Genomic DNA, 19,637 nt, shown 5'->3' with positions numbered 1-19,637 from the left:
AGATCCTTGGCAAGAGAGCTCAGAGCTGGATGGACAGAGGCACCAGGTGAGAATTCAAGGAGCAGAGCTGGGCGTGAGAGCAGCAGGAACGAACACAGCTGCACTGACAACACTGGGCTGCAAGAACGTCAACATCCCCTGACAGCACCCTCTGGTCTCTTTCTAGCAAGGAAACCGAAGTGCCAACACAGCAGAGAATCTCCTGGGGTTCCCATCATGCCTGTACATATGATGCAGTCTTTCCACTGCTCGGTCAACAAGACAAGCCCACACAGGATTTGCAGTCACTGAAAAGGTCTTAAGCACCCTCCAAGGCGATGAAAACCACACTTGCAGGACTCTCATGCAGCTATCCAATCCTTCACAGTCCCTTTAGGTGCACAGCTTTGAAGGTGTCCTCACACTACAAAGCAACAATCTAAGCTGGGGGAAAAAAACATATGTATGGGAACAACAACTGAACAAGCAAACCTGAGATAAAGATCTGCAAAGTCCGACGGGAGCCTCAAGACAGCCCTGGCAAGATCAGCACAGTTAAAAACTGCTCATTATTTCACAATGTGTTCCCTTCCCACTGCTTCTGACCTAAATAATGTCCTTGCTTTTCAGGAGGTGGGCACTCTGCGGCTCCTCACTGCTCCCTCTCTCCAGGAGAGCACAAGCCTTACTGTGACTGAAACCTAAACCCAGGCACTCTGCCTCTTGTACCCCAGAGGAATTGGCAAAAACCCCAAAATGAAATGCCCTTCAAAAGGGACAAGAGGCGGGTAAACACTGAACTCTATCAACCACGAGACTGCAAGAGATAGATATGCACTTGGAATTGTTAATCTCTATGGTGTCTGTCAGACTCTCTTCATCCCCAGAAATGGGGGGCTGAAGGAAAAAGGGAACAGCATGAAGAGAAAACAGAGTATCTGGAGGTACATGAGTCTTGCTATAGTGAAAGTAACATACACCTGAGCCCCATGCAGCCTACCTTTAGAAATTATTTCTATTGGGAATTTCTGCAGTTTCTCCAGTCCTCCCTGAAGGTGCAACAGCCATGGAGAGCTAATTTTTAATAAGATATATTTTCCAAAGAAAGCTTGTTTTGGGCATCAACCATCAGCACAAGCCGAAGCCCTGTGAGAGCTCTGTTACTGACACAGAACATGTCCAGGTGGCTTTGGAATGTCTCCAGAGAGGGGGATCCCAGGGCTCTGCCATCCCAAAAGAGAAGCCAGACAGACCCTGCTGCGTCTCCCTTCCAGACTGTGGGGACATTAGGGACAAGCTGCTCACCAGCACTGGCCACCAACATTCCTCAGGAAACTCAGCATTGCCCTTCACGTCCTCAACTCTCAAGGCCACACTAAAAATCTAAGTCAAAATTTTGAGTCACTTCCACGTCCTCACTTCCCTGGAAAGCCACTCACTGAAACAGAAGAAACTTTTCTCAGTACCTTCCACTGTTTTAGTAATCTTACCCATCCACTTTAATAAACGTGAGCCACTGCCTGCCTGTTTGTGAAAACCTCACATGGAATTAATGAAAGCAACATTTGCTGCTTGTTCATGAGCTTGATCACACTTCTACAGTGATGATCTCATTAAACCATCCAAATATTAAGAGTTTTGGGCGGGTTTATTGGAAGGAAAATGTAAGAAGTAACGGTGATTTGTTCTTATATTCGTCCTTAGCCAACATCACTGAAATAATTACAAGGAATTGTTGTAGATTAGTAATGAGTTGGCTCTCACAATTAAGGGGTGAACATTTTATGTACGTTAGGAGAAGTTTTTAAGATGTATAGTTATATTACTGTAATATGTCCTCCCCCCACAGCAGCGTTATCACTGCATGGCCTGGGGCTCCCAGTGCTGTAATTTTTCCTTATTTAGTGCTTTTCTTGTATTTTTTGTTAAAGTTTAATAAACCTTCAGAAATTTTAAAAAGCGAGCAGTTGTTTCTCACAGAAATGCAGGAGTAAAGTTATTGAGAGGCTGCAATTTTTCATCATTTGCCTCAGACCTGAATGTGCTTTCCTGCTTTCTTCACTCAAAAGCCTATAAAACTATTTTGTTTAAAACAGCAGAAGAAATATACCGTTGTCATTTAAATATGTGTCAGCTGTTCCCACAACAAATGTTGATAAAGCATGTGATGTTTGGAGTCAGAAAGTTACTAATCTCTGTTACAGACTTAAAATACCTGCACTATTCATATATGGAAGCACCAAATGCCTGGATAGAGTATAAAACTAACGTGGATTTGACGATGGCATGGAGAGATCCTGAGGTGGGATCACCCTCCTCAAAACAAACTAATACCTGCACCCCAAAAAATCCACAAAAACACTCAAATCAAAAACCCCTCAAACCAATCCCTCCCCAAAAGAAAACAAACTCCCAAATCAGCGCTTGTGAGCTCAGTCTCGACTGCAGCACTCCGCACACACTACCCTAAACAAGGAACACGTTCCCCCGTGCTTCCATTCCAAGTATTTGTGCGTTAATTCTAAGATCAGCTTTTCCGAGCAGCTCCTCAGGCTGGTGCCTTTCCCTTTCTCATGCAGCCCGTGACCTTCGCAGGTGAGAGGGGCAACATCAGCCCCCGGGGGCGCTTTTCACGCTTCCCTCACGGCGAACAATGGGCCGCTGCAAACTTTACCACAGCGGGACTACATTTCAAAGCCAGTCACCTGGAGTTGGAAGATTAGCAGGGGACACTCGATAACGACTGGTTTGACAAAGCGCTCGGAGTTCCCCAAATTCCAGCGCGTCTTGCTCCACCTGGCCCCTGCGAGGGTGACTGTCTCCCATTCATCCCACCTGGGCTAAAGGGTTTTGCCGATGCCGGCCTTTTGTGCGTGTTCTACATAAATACGTATTTATCTGTTGAAATCTCTGATGTTTTCTGCGGCCAAGTTGCTCTGGAGGAGGGCACAGCTTCATTCCTGCTCCAGTTATTTCCCTCCCCAGGGCTGCCATGAAAACAAATGAAATCACATGGATGATGATCTTGTCAGGTCTCATCAGCAAAGCAAGACCCGGCATGGTCATTATCAGAAAAAGAGATTTAAAATATAAGCTTAAAACAAGACTACCGAACTTTTATACACCGAGCTGAAGTCGCGCACTGCAGCTTTTCTGTAACAAATCCCTTTCCTGCAAAGATTTTACAAAACTTTTCATGTTCATGAAGGACCACTGGAAAAAAGTGGTACAAATGGCAAAAATTATGAGTCAGTTGCTCCGTTTATTTAGGATCCCTGCAACTTGCATGGCAGTTTAAAACAAGTTGCGCAGGAAATTCAGTCAGCAAAATACAAATATATTATATATATATAATTATATATATATATATATATTTATATATTTATATATTTATATATTTATATATATGTATTTTATATTATATATAAAATACAAATATATTATATATACAATTATATAACATATAATATATGTTATAGATATAACATATATTTATAAATATTATGTTTTCATATAATACATTAAAATATAATTATTTTTTTTACATTTAAAACTTTATTAGGACTAGATTTGCAAAGGGAAAGAAATTTCCAACCAAGATGCCAACATCTATTAGCCTGGCACAAAACAATTAAAAGTAATGAAATTTTGACTTCTCAGTAAGTGTTAAGAAGCTTAAGATTAGCATTTGGCTAATCCTTCAGTCCCACGGAGAAGCCCTCACACAGACCAGACCGCATTCTGGAGGTGGCAGCGCTGCCCCACAGCTTCTCAGCAGCATCGCTCATCATGGAGCGGGAGACTGACAGCTCCAAACAACAGCAGCTCGCCTAAAACCACTTTGTATAATGCATGTATGCACTCAGAGGTGCGCAGAGACCCTCTGTGCCAAAAGGCTGAGGTGACAGCGTGTAATACGAACCTGTCTTTAAAAACAAAACTGGTACTCCTACAGTGAGCAGCTCCATTCTCTAGCAGAGACTTGCGTCAGAGGAGGGACTTGTGACTGCCCACTCTCAGGGAGGAGCAGGGCAGGAAGGACTAAACAAAAATCAATTTTTAAAAAAATATGTATTTAAAATTTTTTAAAGCCTTTGGGCGCACACCCCCCAAAATAACTGATTTTAGGTGCCAACTTGAAGGCTACATTCAGCTTTGCCAGTGGCCCCTGGGAGGCTCGGGGTCCCTAAGGGAATCCCTGGGTGGTGAGGAGCTGCTGAGGTTTGCCAGTGCAGATGTGTGCCCAGCTGGTGCCAGGTAATGGGACACATCCTGGTGGCCACAGCAGCCTCTGAGCAGCTCCAGCTCCTGCCATGGGGCAGACTGGGACCAGAGCACTCGGACAGAGCCTCGGCAGAGAAGGCAGAATCGTCTCCTCACCCTGCAGGGCAGGGGCCGTGGCATGTGCTGTCCAGTGCAGACAAACACCCTGGAAGGGACGCACAGAAAAGGCACCGTGGTCCATTTATATACAACAGCAAATGCCACTTAATTCTCATTAAACTGAGCGTGATTCCCACCACCTGCCCTTCTCACTCCCACCTCCCAGGCCCCACAGGGACAATGCTGGAGCAGCTGATGGAAACACTACACTGTGTAGTGAAAATCTACAGATTTTCATCTCGAGTCTGAAACTTTGTTGGGAAAAGGAGAAAGAGCTGATGACAGTAAGATTTGTGAAATTATGCTTAAACAGGCTGAAGTGGATCTTAAAGGCAAAAGGTCAATGTGAGTGACTTTTAACATTTTCTTTCAAACAGCGTTCATGTGGGTTTCAGGGAAGGGTAAGGTTATTCCAAAACTTGAAAATACTGTTTGCAAGATGTGCCATCAAGTACACTATCTGGAATACTGAAGAACTCCATCAGACCACAGAACAGACAACCAATAAAACAGTAACATTAGTAATGACACTAAGGATTCTGCTGCTTGGAAAAAGAAAAAAAGAAAAAAAAAAAAAAAGAAAAAAAGAGAAGGAAGATATTTCCCAAGAAATTCTTTTTTTTTTTTTTAATGCAATATCCCATTTTATGATTCTTGACTTTTTAGTTTACTTACTTCTTTGTGTTTTTAGGCAGAAATCAATTACGTCTATTTTTTTATACAAACACCACCTCTTAAAATAAAAAGGAAGCTTCAGTGAGAACACAGCTATGGAAGCATCAGTCAGAGAATGGAGTAACGAAGCTGATGCAAACACTTCAGACCAAGACTCAAACTTCCCCCCAACTCTGAAGTGTTCAGTTTCCTGGGAGTCAGTGTGGGCAATTTGGCAGGCATGCTCATGAATATATTAACTGACAAGAACCATCCTCCCCCTCCAGTTAATATATATCAGGAGGAAAACATGTAGAGAGGCTCAAATAGCTAAATATCTCAAGCTAAAAATATCAAGAACTCCCTCAGCTGGAAGTTGTTAGCAAGAGCTCTGATAAAAATAAGGAACCAGGACAGCATAAATTCTTTCCTTTCCCTGCAGAAAATAAACTACATTTGGGAGGAAAGTATTCAAAACATAATAAAAGAGGTGACTCACCCCTTTCAACATGCAGCACATGGAAAGGAGAGGAGGGGGAACAGGGATGCAAAGGCAGCGCAGGAGTCGTGCTGGGAGAGCCGCAATTCCCAGCTCCAGCTCAGCTCCCGGAATGACCAACAGCTCTGCCTCGCACACTCCCTGCCCTGAGGGACCCCTGAAGGGCTCCGGAGGCCCCCAGGCAGTAACTGACCACCCTGAGTGAGCGGCTGCTCCTGGATCCTTCTCCTCAGGTTGGTGGGATGCCCCTCCAGAAAGCTCCCAGCACTACAGCAGGAACTGCAAGGCTATGGACATTTTAAATTCACCTCTTAGCCAACAATGTTTCCAGACATGGGCTGCATTCTTTATTTCTTCTATATTTCTCAAACTTACCTTGACACAGTCCAATGAGAAACCCCAGAACCAGCAGAGCCAGCTTGGCTTTGGTTTGCAAGCAGACACATGCACATCACCCAGTTCTTTCATTTTTGGGCAGGCAGGGTATCAAAAAGCAAGCCCAAACCACCTACATTTAACAGCCTTCCACACTCAGAAAAAAAAGGAGCTGAGCAGGATGGGCTTGTCTCAGCCAGAGGAAACACAGCAAACATGATGTCTTAGGACTACTAAAACTGAAAGTAATTTACAACAGCATTCCGTTCCTTCATTCTGGAAGGAACATCCCACATAAAGAGAAATTATCTGGCTAAAGCACATCCCAAGTGCTCATCTCACCGTTTCATAATCACATAATTGACATTTGTACATCACACTGGGTCACATGCCAGAGACACTCAAGAGGGAGTGGACCTTTGGACTTTTCAGAGTCATCTCCAGTGCCTCCTTCCCTGCAGCATCCCACGGCAGGCAAGGATGCTTCTGCACACCAGCATCTCCATTTCTTGTAGAAATAAAAACTCAGGAAAGGAGGAGAATACTGTACGTGAACACCACTTGAATGCCCAAGAGATTGATGAAATTTACTTAATTTTACAAACTGAGTGATGTAAGTAAAGAAATATAACTGCCACTAGGAAATACTCAGATCCCAGCCACCTCAGAAAGAAATATTCTTGGATTCTAGAATACAAATACAGAACAGTAGGAGCAGGAGGGAAAATTATTGTTTACCAAACCTGAATCTTTGAACATTAAGGGAAAAAAGCCTTGACTCTGATGTAAGGACACCTCAGCATCTTCACAGAGGATTGTCACAGCATAACTCATGGATTGTATCACATCCCTGAAAGAACTTGTTCTAACAGTTTGTTACAGTAATTTTTCCATTTTACATATTGGATGAAGACACAGAGAGGTTCTGGGAAGCTTCTTGTGCTGAATGGTGGGTTGAGGGAAGAGATAGGAAGGTTTGTCCCAGCAGCACACCTGAGTACCCAGGCACATTGTGTATTAGCTTAGAATGTTAATCTGGTACCATTGCAGCCATAAGGCTGTGGGGCAAAGAGGGTTCAAACACACTTTGATCCTTGAGATGGCTTCTGTATTGTTTCAAACACTGCAACACCTGTCCTGTGCTCTTCAAATGCTCATGTTCAGCTAAAATATCTGCCAGCTGGCTTCAGAGCACCAGTTTTCCACCCATCTGAGATCCCTCCACGACTCCAGAATAGTCCTTCATCCTGGTTTTCATGCTGCTTTCAGAGTTCCCCCAAGCCCTGGAATCAGAGTGTGAGGTTCTGTCATACACCTAGGCAGAATCAATAGAGCTGAAGGGAAAAAAACCCCACAAACTACAAAGTGGGCAAACAAGACAGAATAAACTTTTGAAGCACAAAAGCTTCTTCAGGTCACTTGGCCTGTCAAAAGGTAAGAAAAAACTCTTTTCTCTTTTGGATAAATTTGTGTGTCTGTTGCTGGGGGTGCTGTCCAGAGAGAAATGGATGGAAGCTTGATGGGAGAATTAAAAGCTCGTTGTACCAGATTAGCACTGGGGGAGTAGTGCATTCCCAGGCAGAAAAAGTTACACATATGTACTGCTCTTGCTGTTTCCAAAGGCTTTCATTCACACTGCTATAAAAAAATACTTTGCTTTAAGAAGCTGGGTTGTTGGCTAGTCCTTTTGTTGGTTCTGAAGAGAAGTAAATACAGGTGCTGAATATTGATCCTAAAGACAAGTAAATACAGGTGCTGAACATAAAAACAGCGTTTGTGAGGTAACTACAGTCATTACACAACCAACAGGTAGGACACAGTAAATTTTGTTTCACTATCAGGCAAGGCTGCCATTGAACAAGCTCAAAAGTGGACCAAGAGTGCAGTTACTCAATTAACTCTGAAAATGCCCCTTTTAATTTTATTCCATATCTGAATCAAAACTGTTTATTTTGTCTTTTTTTCCCCACCAATCTGCTTCTGTCATTCAACACACACAAGTGATGCCCATTTGCCTGTTCTACAAAGATATCAATCCTTGATCCATAAATATTATTGTATAAATTCATACATGCACCTATTAACACACACAAACACAGGCAACACAATGACAAAAACTGGTGCTGGGAGAATGCAATGGTCATCTCTCTTTCAGCTATGTTAACTCTTTAAATATGGCCCTGGACTGGGAAATGAGAAACACAAGAAAGTTATGAGCTTGTTATAAACTGCCTCACAGAGCTGAAGTTTAGCTAAAATCCACAACTGAATCACAAAGGCAGGAAGAACATGAAAACATTTCCATTTTCAGGCTGCAGGATACACAGCAACTACTTTGCCAAGCTGCACCGCTGCTCCCTTTAATCTCGTTTCTTGGTTCCTTTCACAACACCCTCGGAATGCCTCAGAATAAGGTGTCAGGAAGCCCGAGGCACATCTGACACTGCCATGGGTTAGGTTTCCCTACACTTCCCTCAATTAGTTTTTCACTTGTGCCCTGAATTACTGAGGATTTCCAATGTTTGTGCTGAGCATTAAGTGCCTGTGTTCACTTCAGCCCACAACCATTTGCAGAAGGCAAAGCTCTGTAAAAACACACCACACCAGAGAGCCCCTCTAATTATGCCTTGCCCATTGAATGTGTACACTGTGCAAAGAGAAATTAAACAGAAACTAATACCAAAATACTTCCACAAGCTCTGTGTTTCCCTGTGGCTGCAGCTGATCCTCCCCAGTGCTGCTCTACCAGGGAGCCCCTCACGCACGGCCTGCTCTCTGAAATGTGGAACAGGTACTCCCACAAGCTGCTGCAGGCATGACCCTGCATTTTCAAATTCATTTCTTTGGCTCACAGTCCAAGTGTTGAAACCACAGAGTCCTTTCTTGACTTTTCCAAGTATTTTGTAAGAGCTTTACTAGATAGTGATATAAGTGAAAAACTGCTCAATCCACTTGCATTGTTTTACAGGAAAAATGCTTCTGGTTTTATGTCAAGAAAAGCATCTCTCTATTATTTGGGTGTTTTTTCCCTAAATGAGTAATCACACCCAGAATTGGACACTGGGCAACTTCTGTCTTTCTCTGTTTTTTCCCCTAGTTTGGATTCATTTACTATATATGTATAGTTCTGTTTGGGGAATATGGGTAACATTTTATAAACAACTTTTTTTTTAATTACTGGATTTAATAGGAATACATCTGCATCCAATACACCAGTATGCTTTTGTTTCTAATAATCTTTTTAGGATAATCTGTGAAATTATTCAAAATAGGTTTTTTATTAACTTTTTCTATGTTCCCCAACTACAGTTAGACAAATAATTTAAGTCTTGCATCTTTGAAGCATAAGACAGATTTATTTGGAGTCAGCAGTTGTTTGTTCATTTGGGTTTTGCTATATTGTAATAGCTCATATTAATTCCAAAAATATTTTGAAGTGTACATATAAATAAGTTCGTGGATGCCCATGTCTACACATAATGGTCTTGTAAAAGTAAACATCTTTCCTTCATAAAGAATTAGATGTACATTTAGCAAAATTAGAAGTGACACTGGATTTGAGGAGCTGCCTCAGAAGTCAGGAACACCAAGGGGTTTTACCTTTCAGATCTGCTCACCAAGCCCAAGACCATCACCAGAGGCCAATTTTCAAACTTCCAACACTGCTCTTCATCTCCTGAGCAGATCTCCTTTATCTTTTTCAGCTCTCTATTTTTGTTAACCAAGAGTCCTGTACTCCAACCCAAAAAATCAACTTATATTTGCATTATTTTACAATATGCATACACATTGGAAATTATTTTACAATGTGTATACTCACAGGAAAACCAAATTCCTCAGGCTGCAATAGATGCCTTTTACTTTTTTAAACATCTCCTTCATGTACATGTATCCTCTCCAAATTCACATTTCAAGGAATATTAAACAATAAACAATTAAAGGAGCCAGACAGTTCAAGAGACACACAATAAGAGCCATAACCTCCACTTCCAGGGCAAATTCAGATTTGGCAAGGGAGTTTCATTATTCCTGATAGGCCTGATGAAATATCACCTCCACTCCAAACACTCAAAAAGCACCTGCACCTCCACCCAAAGACTGACCCAAACAGGAGCCACCCAAGGCTGGCCCTCACTCTTTGAGAACCAGCTGGGAGAAGAACATAAATAACATATCTGGCATGGAGAAATCAGGAGAGGCTTGGCGTTCTCAAATCCTGCTGCTGCTGCTGCTCCAGGGATGTGGCAAAGCCCCACAAGTTCTGAGGAGCATCAGGTGGCAGCCTCACCTCTTTCCTCACAAATCTCCCCATAGTTATGGCAGTCACACACCCTGTCAGCCACACGAGCCACTCTGTCCCACTGCTGCCACGAACAACACAGTTATCAAGGAATTAATAACACTCCAGTATCTTACTCAGAAAGCACAATCCCTCCCAAGGAAAAGAACACAGGCTACTACAGTTTGCCACTGATGTTGCTGGAATTTTTTCCTAACCTCTAAAACAGGTTTTCAGGAGTAAAACCCAGCACTTTCTTATAAGCATTAGGCTGTTTATCATAGAAAACATAGACAGTACTTTTACTTTCTTCTACTATCTGTAAAAATGCTGAACTCAAGCAATGGAACATTCTTACCAACGTTCCAAACTCATTATATGCACCTGCTAGTAACAAGACATTATCAATAGCAATATAAAAATAAAATTGCATGCACTGGAATTTACATATACTGGTAACTCCTTAGTACTGATTACTTATTGTTTCTGTATTTTCAAAACACTGGATTCCTCCTATGAATATTACAGGGTTGTAGTTTGGTTTGAAGGTGAAATCTCTCCCAAGATTCCAAGGCATTGGAAATAAAAGTGGAAGTAATGTAAGGTACAGGACATCGTGTAATCAGTAATTTCTTAAATTTCTTTCACAGACAGTATTTTATTTAGGAATAGGACAAAGGAAGAAAAGAAACAGTGAAGCCTAAGTAGGAAATTAGGAATTCATTGGCAATATATGCCTGATAAATCCCTTTAAGAGTTAGGGGTTAACATCAAGGGTTGTACCTCAACCAGACCCACACAAACTCCAAAAAACACCAAGCCATAAGCCTAAAGGCAGATTTAAAGCCTAGCAAGGGTGGGATAAAGCAGCCCATTAGTTCAATGCATAGAGGAGCTAAACAACCCTCACTATCCACAACCACAGCTGAAAAACTATACTTGCCATCAGAAATGTGATTTCTGAAAGCTGGATTTCCTCAAATTGTAATTTTCAATTGATATTTGCACAGGAAAGAAGGTGGGGCAAAAAAAGTGTGGTGTCACAGTGTTCTTCCTCCACAGGTGGTTCCAGCTTAAAAATAAACCCTCAAAAACGCTGTTACTCTTGCCTGAAGAATGACTGAGAGAACTTGGAAAGCCTAGAGAAAAAAAAAATGGGCAAAACAAATTATTTCAATTTAAACTGTTGTCCTTTTATCACAAACTAGGCTGGCTTTCCTTGAGAGGAGATGTGTATGTCAAAGCTGTGCAGCTGGGGCTTGGAGGAGCCAAGGGCTTCTCCACAAGAGGCTCAGGTCATTCTGGGCACAGGGAAAGGAGGGCCAAGGGGAGAGGAAAGGAAGGGCTTTAGGGATAGAAACACCTTCAAAACAGAAAGGCAACAGGCCAACATTATCTGTCAAAAAAAAGAAATGTCAGCTCAGTTTGGTTCACCTGGGAGAGTGGGCAGTGGGCGAGGAGGAACAGGTGGAAAAGTTAAAATACTGACTTTTGACTCAGCCTGTCACACCACCAAACATCTTCATGAAATTAAAAATCAGGGTACAATCACATAAAATAAATTATGGAAGAGTCACTAACAGCATGTTTCTACAGAAGAGAGAACGTTTCAGCAAAGCTCTTCCTACCCTAAGCCAACTCCACTAAAAGACTTTCATTAGTGAGTGCTATGTAGAAATACAGAAGTGTACATGACAAATCAGGAAAAATTACAAGCCCTTCTGGGGACAGGAAGAGAATAAGGAAAGTTAATAACAGAAAATTCAATACAGGCAAATGTGGAGTACCATGCTCAGGACTAAGAAATCAAATACACAAATATGAAACCCAGAATAATTGGCAAGGCATCTATGTTGCAAAAAGAACCTGGAGGGCGTGTGACTGCAAAAACGGATTATTTAAAAATCAAAATAAAACAAACCCCCCATACAAACAAACAACTCCCCCAACAATAAACATGCAAGTGTTTCAGGGAGTATTAGCAGCATTGTTTTATCTACATTATGTCAAATGAAAGGTAATTATTTCATTCTGCTCTGGAGACATTACTAACAATATGGAGAAAAAACAAGCAGTCCAGAGGCAAGAACCACAGAAGGTGTGAAAGGGAAAAAAATAACCCACCACAAAAATGTTCAGTTTATTTTTATATCTGATGGAAAGTGAAAAGCTAGGACTCTATGGTCCTGACTACTGCCATATTTCAGTTTCTTAGAAAGGGACATTTTATGTTCTCACCTTCTCCCTTCCTGGAACTGTAAGTGAGAAATACCTCAAAGACTAGAGAAGCATGGACAGAGGTCATCAAGATTTCTGGATTAACACATTTGTTGATATCTGAGGATGATTCTCTCCCAGGAGCTGAAACAACACCTGCCCACTGCCTGAACAACCTGGTGTTGGGGTCAGTGGCTCCACAGCACAGAACAACCCTCAGCGGTGACTCAGCCTGGACCAGCACCACTTCCTGGAATGTTTGTGCACCAAAGAAAGCAGGAAACAAGTGGTCCTAACCCCAGGCAACCCAGCTGGAAGGCTCTGGAGACGCAGCTCCTGAACCCTGGTGGAGAAAAAAAGTCATCTGGTTTTGCCCAAAGGAGCCTTAGCAGAACATTCTTAAAAATAAGGTGTTTTGAGCCGTTTCTTATTACCTGCAGAGCACCCCACGAGGCTGTGCAGGGCAGTGACCCTTCCATGAAATGGCTCTGCTCAGCCACCCCAAACCACAGAGCCATGAATTTGTGAGTCTCTCCCCAGGCACAGCAGCCTGGAGGGGCCCTGCTGCAGGTGAGTGTGCAGCTCTCCAGCCTGGATCATTTCAAGTGCATTTCCCAGATTGACGTGTATCCACAAGCCAGACAGCAGTTTCACAAAAATACTACATTTATACAAGTTCCTTTGGCATCTTATCCTGTGGCAAGAGAGATAGTGGAAGCTGTCTATATGCATTTCTGGTTTATGTGATACTCCAAGAAAGAAAACGAAAATAAAATTCAGGGCTACATAGCTCAAACTGGGGACCCAATAACCAACAAACATTTTTGTCTTTTGCTTTTCTGCATCTCAGTGCCACTTCCAAACTGGCTGTCGGTCAGGAGTGGCTTGATGCCTATTTTTAGAGGTGAAGCTCAGACACTGTGGAGCTGGGCACCAAAGAAACAACACAATCTTCCTGTAGGAACAGCCGTATTATGAAACAGCAAGGCAGCCATAAGGCACAAACCGCAAGACAGCCAAATAGCAAATTATCAAATAGCTGCTCATTACCAAAACAATGCTCTTCCCTGCACAACAAAAACCCCAGAGCTTTTTTTTTTTCGGGGGGGGAATCAGTGAACATGCAAATGAGGGCAAAGTGAGAAATATGCTCTGTGTATATCTGCATTTTCCAAGTCAAGAGAACATTTTTGGGAACTCAAGTACAGCGCCCAGGCACTGCAGAGACAGACACACTGTTCCAGCTGCTTCTGATGGCAAATCCTGCCCTTCCCTCCCGGGGCTCTGACATCCCTGAGGAGACACAGCTCCAGGAGTGCCTCACGCCCCTGGGTCTGCTGCCACCTCATAGGTGCGGGTCGGTTTTACCTTGGAGACAGCAAATATCACACCCCTGGCCTACAAGTCCTTCCCGGCAGCAGAGGAATGGTCATTTCCCAGCACCTGGAGGGACAGAATGTTCCTCCCAGCCCGACAAAAGCCTCCCACTTCCTGACCTGCCTCCCGGCTGTCCTGGCTCTGCTCCCTCTCGCCAGGTCTGTGCCTCCTCGCAGACCCCAGACCCGCAGCCCCAGGGCCAGTTCTCTTAGGGAGCAATTCCCTGTCTCCCCTCTCCAGACTGACCATTCCCATCCCGTTTCCTCTATGTTCCTCTATGCTCCCCGCCATCCCTGTGTCCTGGCACCTCACAGCTGCAGGCTCCAGCTGCTCACATCTCCACTTGCCTTCCCACCCAGCCCCAATTTTCCTCCCCTCTGATCCCAGGATCTGCTGCCTCCCAGCGAAGATGAAATATTCAGCGATTACAGTCAGTAAGCCCTAAGCATATGCAAATGGATCTTTTTGAAAAGGCTTGTATCCTGGCTAAATTCAGATGCTTTGTCATGCAAATGGGAGAAAGACACATCTCTGGAATCAAATCCCTCATCCTTTTCTTTTTCAACCAGATTTCAAGTGTTTTGAAGGAGAGCGGGTATGATTGGTCTTCCACCATAAAAGTTGAGAAAACTTTTAAAACATTGGAAAACACCTATTGTCTTTGCCCAATTTTCAAAATGGGCCACATCTGAACTGAACTTTTACACACAAAAAACAGTTACATGAATCGGCGCAAGGCTTAAATGTTGCACTGTAACTTTTCCACCCCAAGGGTGGAAGTTTGGCAAAGTTACTGAAATCTTGGTTGCTTTAACACTTGTGACAGTATCATTTGCCTGTGATTTAAGCAGAATTCATTTCTTCTGTTTAATTTGAACGGCAGCACATACATTACCTGAAACATTTTCAGGTGCTCCCAAGACACTTGTGCTGAGTAAATGAGCACCTGAAGCACATGGCCAATAATAAATACTGATAAACAACTACTATTTCCAGAGCCCTCTCTTCTGCACACTTTATTAAAATAAAGTTTTAAATTTTGTAAAATGCCTGATGTTCACAGACTCCCTGAGCAGCACAACTGCGACTTTTACAAGTTAGACCTGATGGATACATGTCAAACCTAAACTTTACAAAACAGGCAGGATTAAACTACCAGATTTGTCTTCAGAAGCGGGGGGGAGAGAATTAATGCATCTTTTACCACCAAAATCTTAAGAAACTAGCTGGCCACTTCCCAGGGATGAGTAGCAAATTCAACACTGAAGCCACTTAATTTTTATCTGAATCTTATTTTGCGTAGATTACAAACATTGCTGTTGAAAAGGTGACTTAACTATGAAAACTTGGGCAATGCAGTCTTTTCAAATCATAAAACACATGAAAGAAGACACCCAAAGAACTCCTCTCATACAAAGGAACTGTACATACAAACAGCCAACCTCTCAAAACAGACCTGAAGAGAAGCAGTATTTTGATGAGGCATCATTTCATAAGAAATTAAGTCACAGTCTCTAGTCATGCAGTTAGTTTTTAACCAAAATGTGGGTGTCTGCCAAGCCCCTAGAAGGTTTGGGGCTTCTTGGGAACAGGACTAGTTTGGAAGATCACTGGAAGGAACATGAAGAAAACTGAACTCAAAACATATATTCCCACCAGAATTTACTTTTCCTTATATGTTTGTTAGAACTGCATTTCTACATATCTATAAACAGAGAGATGCATTTGCAAATGGAACTTGTGTGGTCTGATCCCTCTTTTTCCCTCAAAGATTAAAAGTTTAGAGAGTTTCACCATTCAGTGAAGTGTTGTCAGGTCCGAGCTCCTAATCTGAAACAGTCCTATTCTAAGGAATAAGGGGAGGAAAAAAGGAATTGTTCACAGTTGCTGTGAAGAGGTAACAATAGAGGATGTGCGGATACTTTTTTGTCTTTTTTTCCTCTGACGGCTCAGTGGGGTCTGAGGTGGTGCCGGCACAGCGGTGTGGAAAGGAGCTATTGATTCTCACAATTTTTCCATTCCTGAGCGACCGGGATGGACACAGCCCAAAATTAAGGCAGAGCTGTTCCAGAGTGCGAGGAAGGGGCACAAAGACTCTTGTGGTTTTTATCTCTTCACCTTCCCCTCGCCTCACGGGTACCGTGTGCCCTCACCTTCAGTGTTTCACCCAGCTCTGGCACAAAATTGGGTGTTGCTGCCCCCAGATTTACCCACACACACTTCCCATGCGCTGTGAAGCTGAATAATGCAGGCGGTTTACCCCAGAGGTCGAGCAGAAGGGACAAAGAGAGGGACCATAAAACAAATGCCATCTTGGGAACTGAACATTTGCCAAGGGCCATTACAAATGGCTGGCAAAACTTTGTCCGTTTTTATAGTAATTACATAACCTCAAAGGACACAAACACCGAGTGCAGCACGCAGCAGGACACCGTGCTACACGGCACACTTGGCACGGGGCTGTCCGTGAAAACACATCACAACAAACACCACAAACAGCAGCTCAACAACACACTTGGTAAATAATCTTTTCACACCCTGGTCCTCTCACTGGCACGCATCCTCCTGGGGAACACTAATCAGCCCATTAAAAACTGTGGGAGTGTGATTTTTAAAAATTTTATTTCCTCAATTATTACAAGTGTATTTTGGAGACTGGTTACTGGCTACATATTTTAGGCACTTAAAATCTTGAGGAGACACGCCAGTGTTCAGCTGAATTTTCTGTTCTAAAAACTTTGATATTAAACATAATTATAATTCCACTTTTCTTGATTAAGTAAGTACTTATTGTATCAGTCAAACATATGTATTTTCCTCTGTGGTTTCCAAATTAACACAATCTCAAGCAGAAGTCAGAGCTGTATTTTTGTAGAGATATTTAATTGGACAGCCACTTCTTTTTGAGCAGAACAAAAACTCATGCATTACCTTGGGACAAGCATTTCATGGCTGTAAAGCAATATAAGACGGGAAAAATTGCAATCACAGTTTTTTGGAAGTCAGAAAGAAAGCATATGAAAATAGCAAGGATGTGATCTCATCAGAAAGAAGAAATTTTAAGAGATGAAATACCAAAAAAAACTGGAATGTAGACTACACATAATGGTATTCCACATCATAAAACAAGTTTCAAAGCTTTTATATATACATATATATATATATATATATTTTTTTTTTTCCCCCACTGGAGGAAGGAGAAAGAGGATGTTTCTAACTCCCAGCTGAGTTAATTTGCAAGGAGATGCAACCATGAAGTTCCTGACCCGTCAGGTCCACGATCTAAAATCAAACCATTTCAGTGTTTTTTGCACAAAATAATCTACACGTGAGGAGCCCACATTTCCAGCTGTTAGCTCCAAGTGGGAGACAACGTGTATTTAAATCGAACAGCACCATCTAGCAGGTCCTCACAACTTTACTTAGGAGGGCAGTTGCCTTACTTGACAATAAGTCAGTTTGGCAGGCTTGCCCTGAAAATTATTAAGCATTTTCAGAACAAACAAAAAAGTATTATGTGCTTTACAGCACCAAGAACCCCGAAGAAAAATGAGCTACAAGGAAAAGAGTACGACTGAAAACTGTTTAAAGTTTCAGCCCCACGACCGGAGCGCTTGTGCGTGTGGCTTGCACTGGGTAGCTTTGGCAAAGCAGAATTAAAACAACACGATCTTCATCTGATCCGATGCACAGCAGCCCTATGGATTTGTTTTCAGTCCCACTGTGAGTTCCCACTGCGCCCTTCAGTGATTTACCGAGTGTATTGACAAACACCAGCAGCCGTGTAGCACGAGGAAATGGTTTAATTCCCTAATTTTGCTAAGACAAAATAAACAGTGCTTCCACGAACCGGCCAAGCAATTATTTTTAAAATTATCCCTGCGCTGGAACTAAGAAGTGCCACTAGTTGATCAGATTTCAGAGCCCAAGTTGTGCCTCCCGCTCCATCTCAGCAATTAACGCTTCCCGGCAGGGCTGCCTCTGTCTCCCTCCGCTTTCCCGTGGCAAAGTTAGGGCAGAAATCGTCAAACGCCTTAAATTCCCCTTCTCCTGTCGAAACAGAGATGCCTGGCCTGCTGCTGTTGCAGGAAGCGTGCATGCCAGCCTCTGGAATTAGGCAGTCTTGAAAAAAAAAAAAACAGGAAAAAAAAAAAAACAAAAAACAAAATAACAAAATAACACAACCAAACAAAACCAAGAATAAAAAACGCACAAAAAGAACTAACCCAACATTAACCAAAAAAAATAACAAAAAAAAAAAAAAAAAAGCAAAGAAACAAATAAAACCATCAAAACCAAAATTCCTAAACTCACGCATACGGGGAGGGGAAAAGAAAAAATAAAGAAAAACACCAAACAAACAAACAAACAAACAAAAAAAAAAAAGAAACTTTTTTTAGGTGAAGGTTCAGGACAAGCTGCCTGGAGGGAAACTCCTCGGCCGTGCCCGGAGCGCAGATCCCGGGTGCTGAACCCGCTCGGGAGCGATGCGATGTTCGGAACGGAGAGAGAGAGGCGCGAACCCGCTCTCGGGCAGGCGCTCTCCGCCTCCGGACCCCCTGAGCAGCCCTACCCCGACCTCCCCACCTCCGCTACACTTCGTCCCCCTCCTCTTCTTCCTCCTCCTCCTCCTCCTCCTCGCACGGGCTTTTCCTCCCCCTCCACCCGCACCGTGCCAAACCGGCCTCGGTCACGCCAAGTCGCGGCCGCCACAGGACAACTTGAGGAGAAGCCGTCCATTCCCCCAAAAACTGCGTTTTCCTCCCGCTTCTCCCGGCGCTGCCCGTGCCGGGGGCACCGCCAGCCCTCCCCGTCGGGCAGCGGGCAGGAGAGCGCCGGAGCGCGGCTCGCCCGGGCGCGTTATGCGCAATTAGGAATTAAAAAAAAAAAAAAAAAAAATCATAAAAGCCCAGCATGAGTTCGGGCAGGCAGCGGGAGCCGGGGGGCGCGGTGCCCGCTCCCCTTTGTGCGGCGGGGCGGGCGCGGAGCCCCCCGAGAGCGAACAATGGGGGGCCGCGGCAAAAGTTGCGAGGCGCCCACTTGGGACGCGGCTCCGGCCCCCTGCCCGGGCTCTTTGTTAGCGCAGGGGTCCCGGCACCTTGCGGGGCCGGGCTGCGGGGCGGGCACGGCTGGCTCTGAGGGGGGACACACCGCCGCGACCCCGTCCGAGCTCGGACACCGCGTCCCGGCGCGGGGACCCGCGGAGCGCGGCCGTTCCCCCCCCTCCCCTCCCCGCTGCCCCCTTCGCCCTCACAAACTTTGTGAGGGGGCCGCGCGCGCGGGGCCGGCGGGCGTGTGGGGCGGGCCGGGTGCGGGGTGCGGGGAGCGAGCACTCACTTCTCGCGGGCCTGGCTGTCGGACGGGACGCTGCTGTTGCTCTTGCCTTTGCCGTACATGCCTGCGGAGAAGCTCCCGACTGTCACGCACCTGTCAACCCATCACCGCCTCCCCGGGACCGGCCCCGTCGCCACGGTGACGGGCGCCACACGCGCCCGCCATTGGCCGGGCCCGCCCCCCGCGCGGTGATGGACGGGGCGCGCATCCGGCCGGGCGCGGCCCCGCCCCCCCCCCGCGCGAGGGGGAATTAGAAACGGTTCGAGAAGGATTTTAAACAAGCGGCTGTTCCCGGCGCCCGCCGCGCCCCCCGCCGCCGCGCCGCCGAGCGGGGAGCGCGCCGGAGAGACGCAAACTGCGGGGCGGACTAGCGGCCGGCGCGGAACGGGAAGCGCCCGAGCGGCCGCTTCGTGTCCCCAGCCCGACCCCCCCCCGGCAGCCACAGCGAGCCCCCCGCCCCAAAAACACCCCCAAAAGCATCCCCGAGGGTCTCTCCGCACCCCTCACCCCCAGGGGAAGGGACCCCCCCCAGCGAGAGCC

The 19,637-nt window shown here is 44.7% G+C and overlaps 1 protein-coding gene across 4 annotated transcripts in view; it reads right to left on the bottom strand.

Moving 5' to 3' along the window:
* SSBP2 (single stranded DNA binding protein 2) overlaps positions 1–19,241 on the bottom strand; it is a 134,963-nt gene extending 115,722 nt beyond the window's left edge. For all 4 annotated transcript variants that reach the window (XM_064736661.1, XM_064736662.1, XM_064736663.1 and 1 more), the window contains exon 1: positions 19,101–19,241. In XM_064736661.1, coding sequence (XP_064592731.1) covers positions 19,101–19,159 — 59 coding nt within the window. In that variant the 5' untranslated portion in view covers positions 19,160–19,241. The remainder of the gene's footprint in view (positions 1–19,100) is intronic.
* Positions 19,242–19,637: the final 396 nt, after the last annotated feature.

The sequence above is a fragment of the Zonotrichia leucophrys genome, chromosome Z, assembly GCF_028769735.1.
Source record: "Zonotrichia leucophrys gambelii isolate GWCS_2022_RI chromosome Z, RI_Zleu_2.0, whole genome shotgun sequence".
NCBI lineage: Eukaryota > Metazoa > Chordata > Aves > Passeriformes > Passerellidae > Zonotrichia > Zonotrichia leucophrys.
The sequence above is the reverse complement of the archived record's forward strand: the minus strand, read 5'-3'. Positions and strand labels throughout refer to the sequence as shown.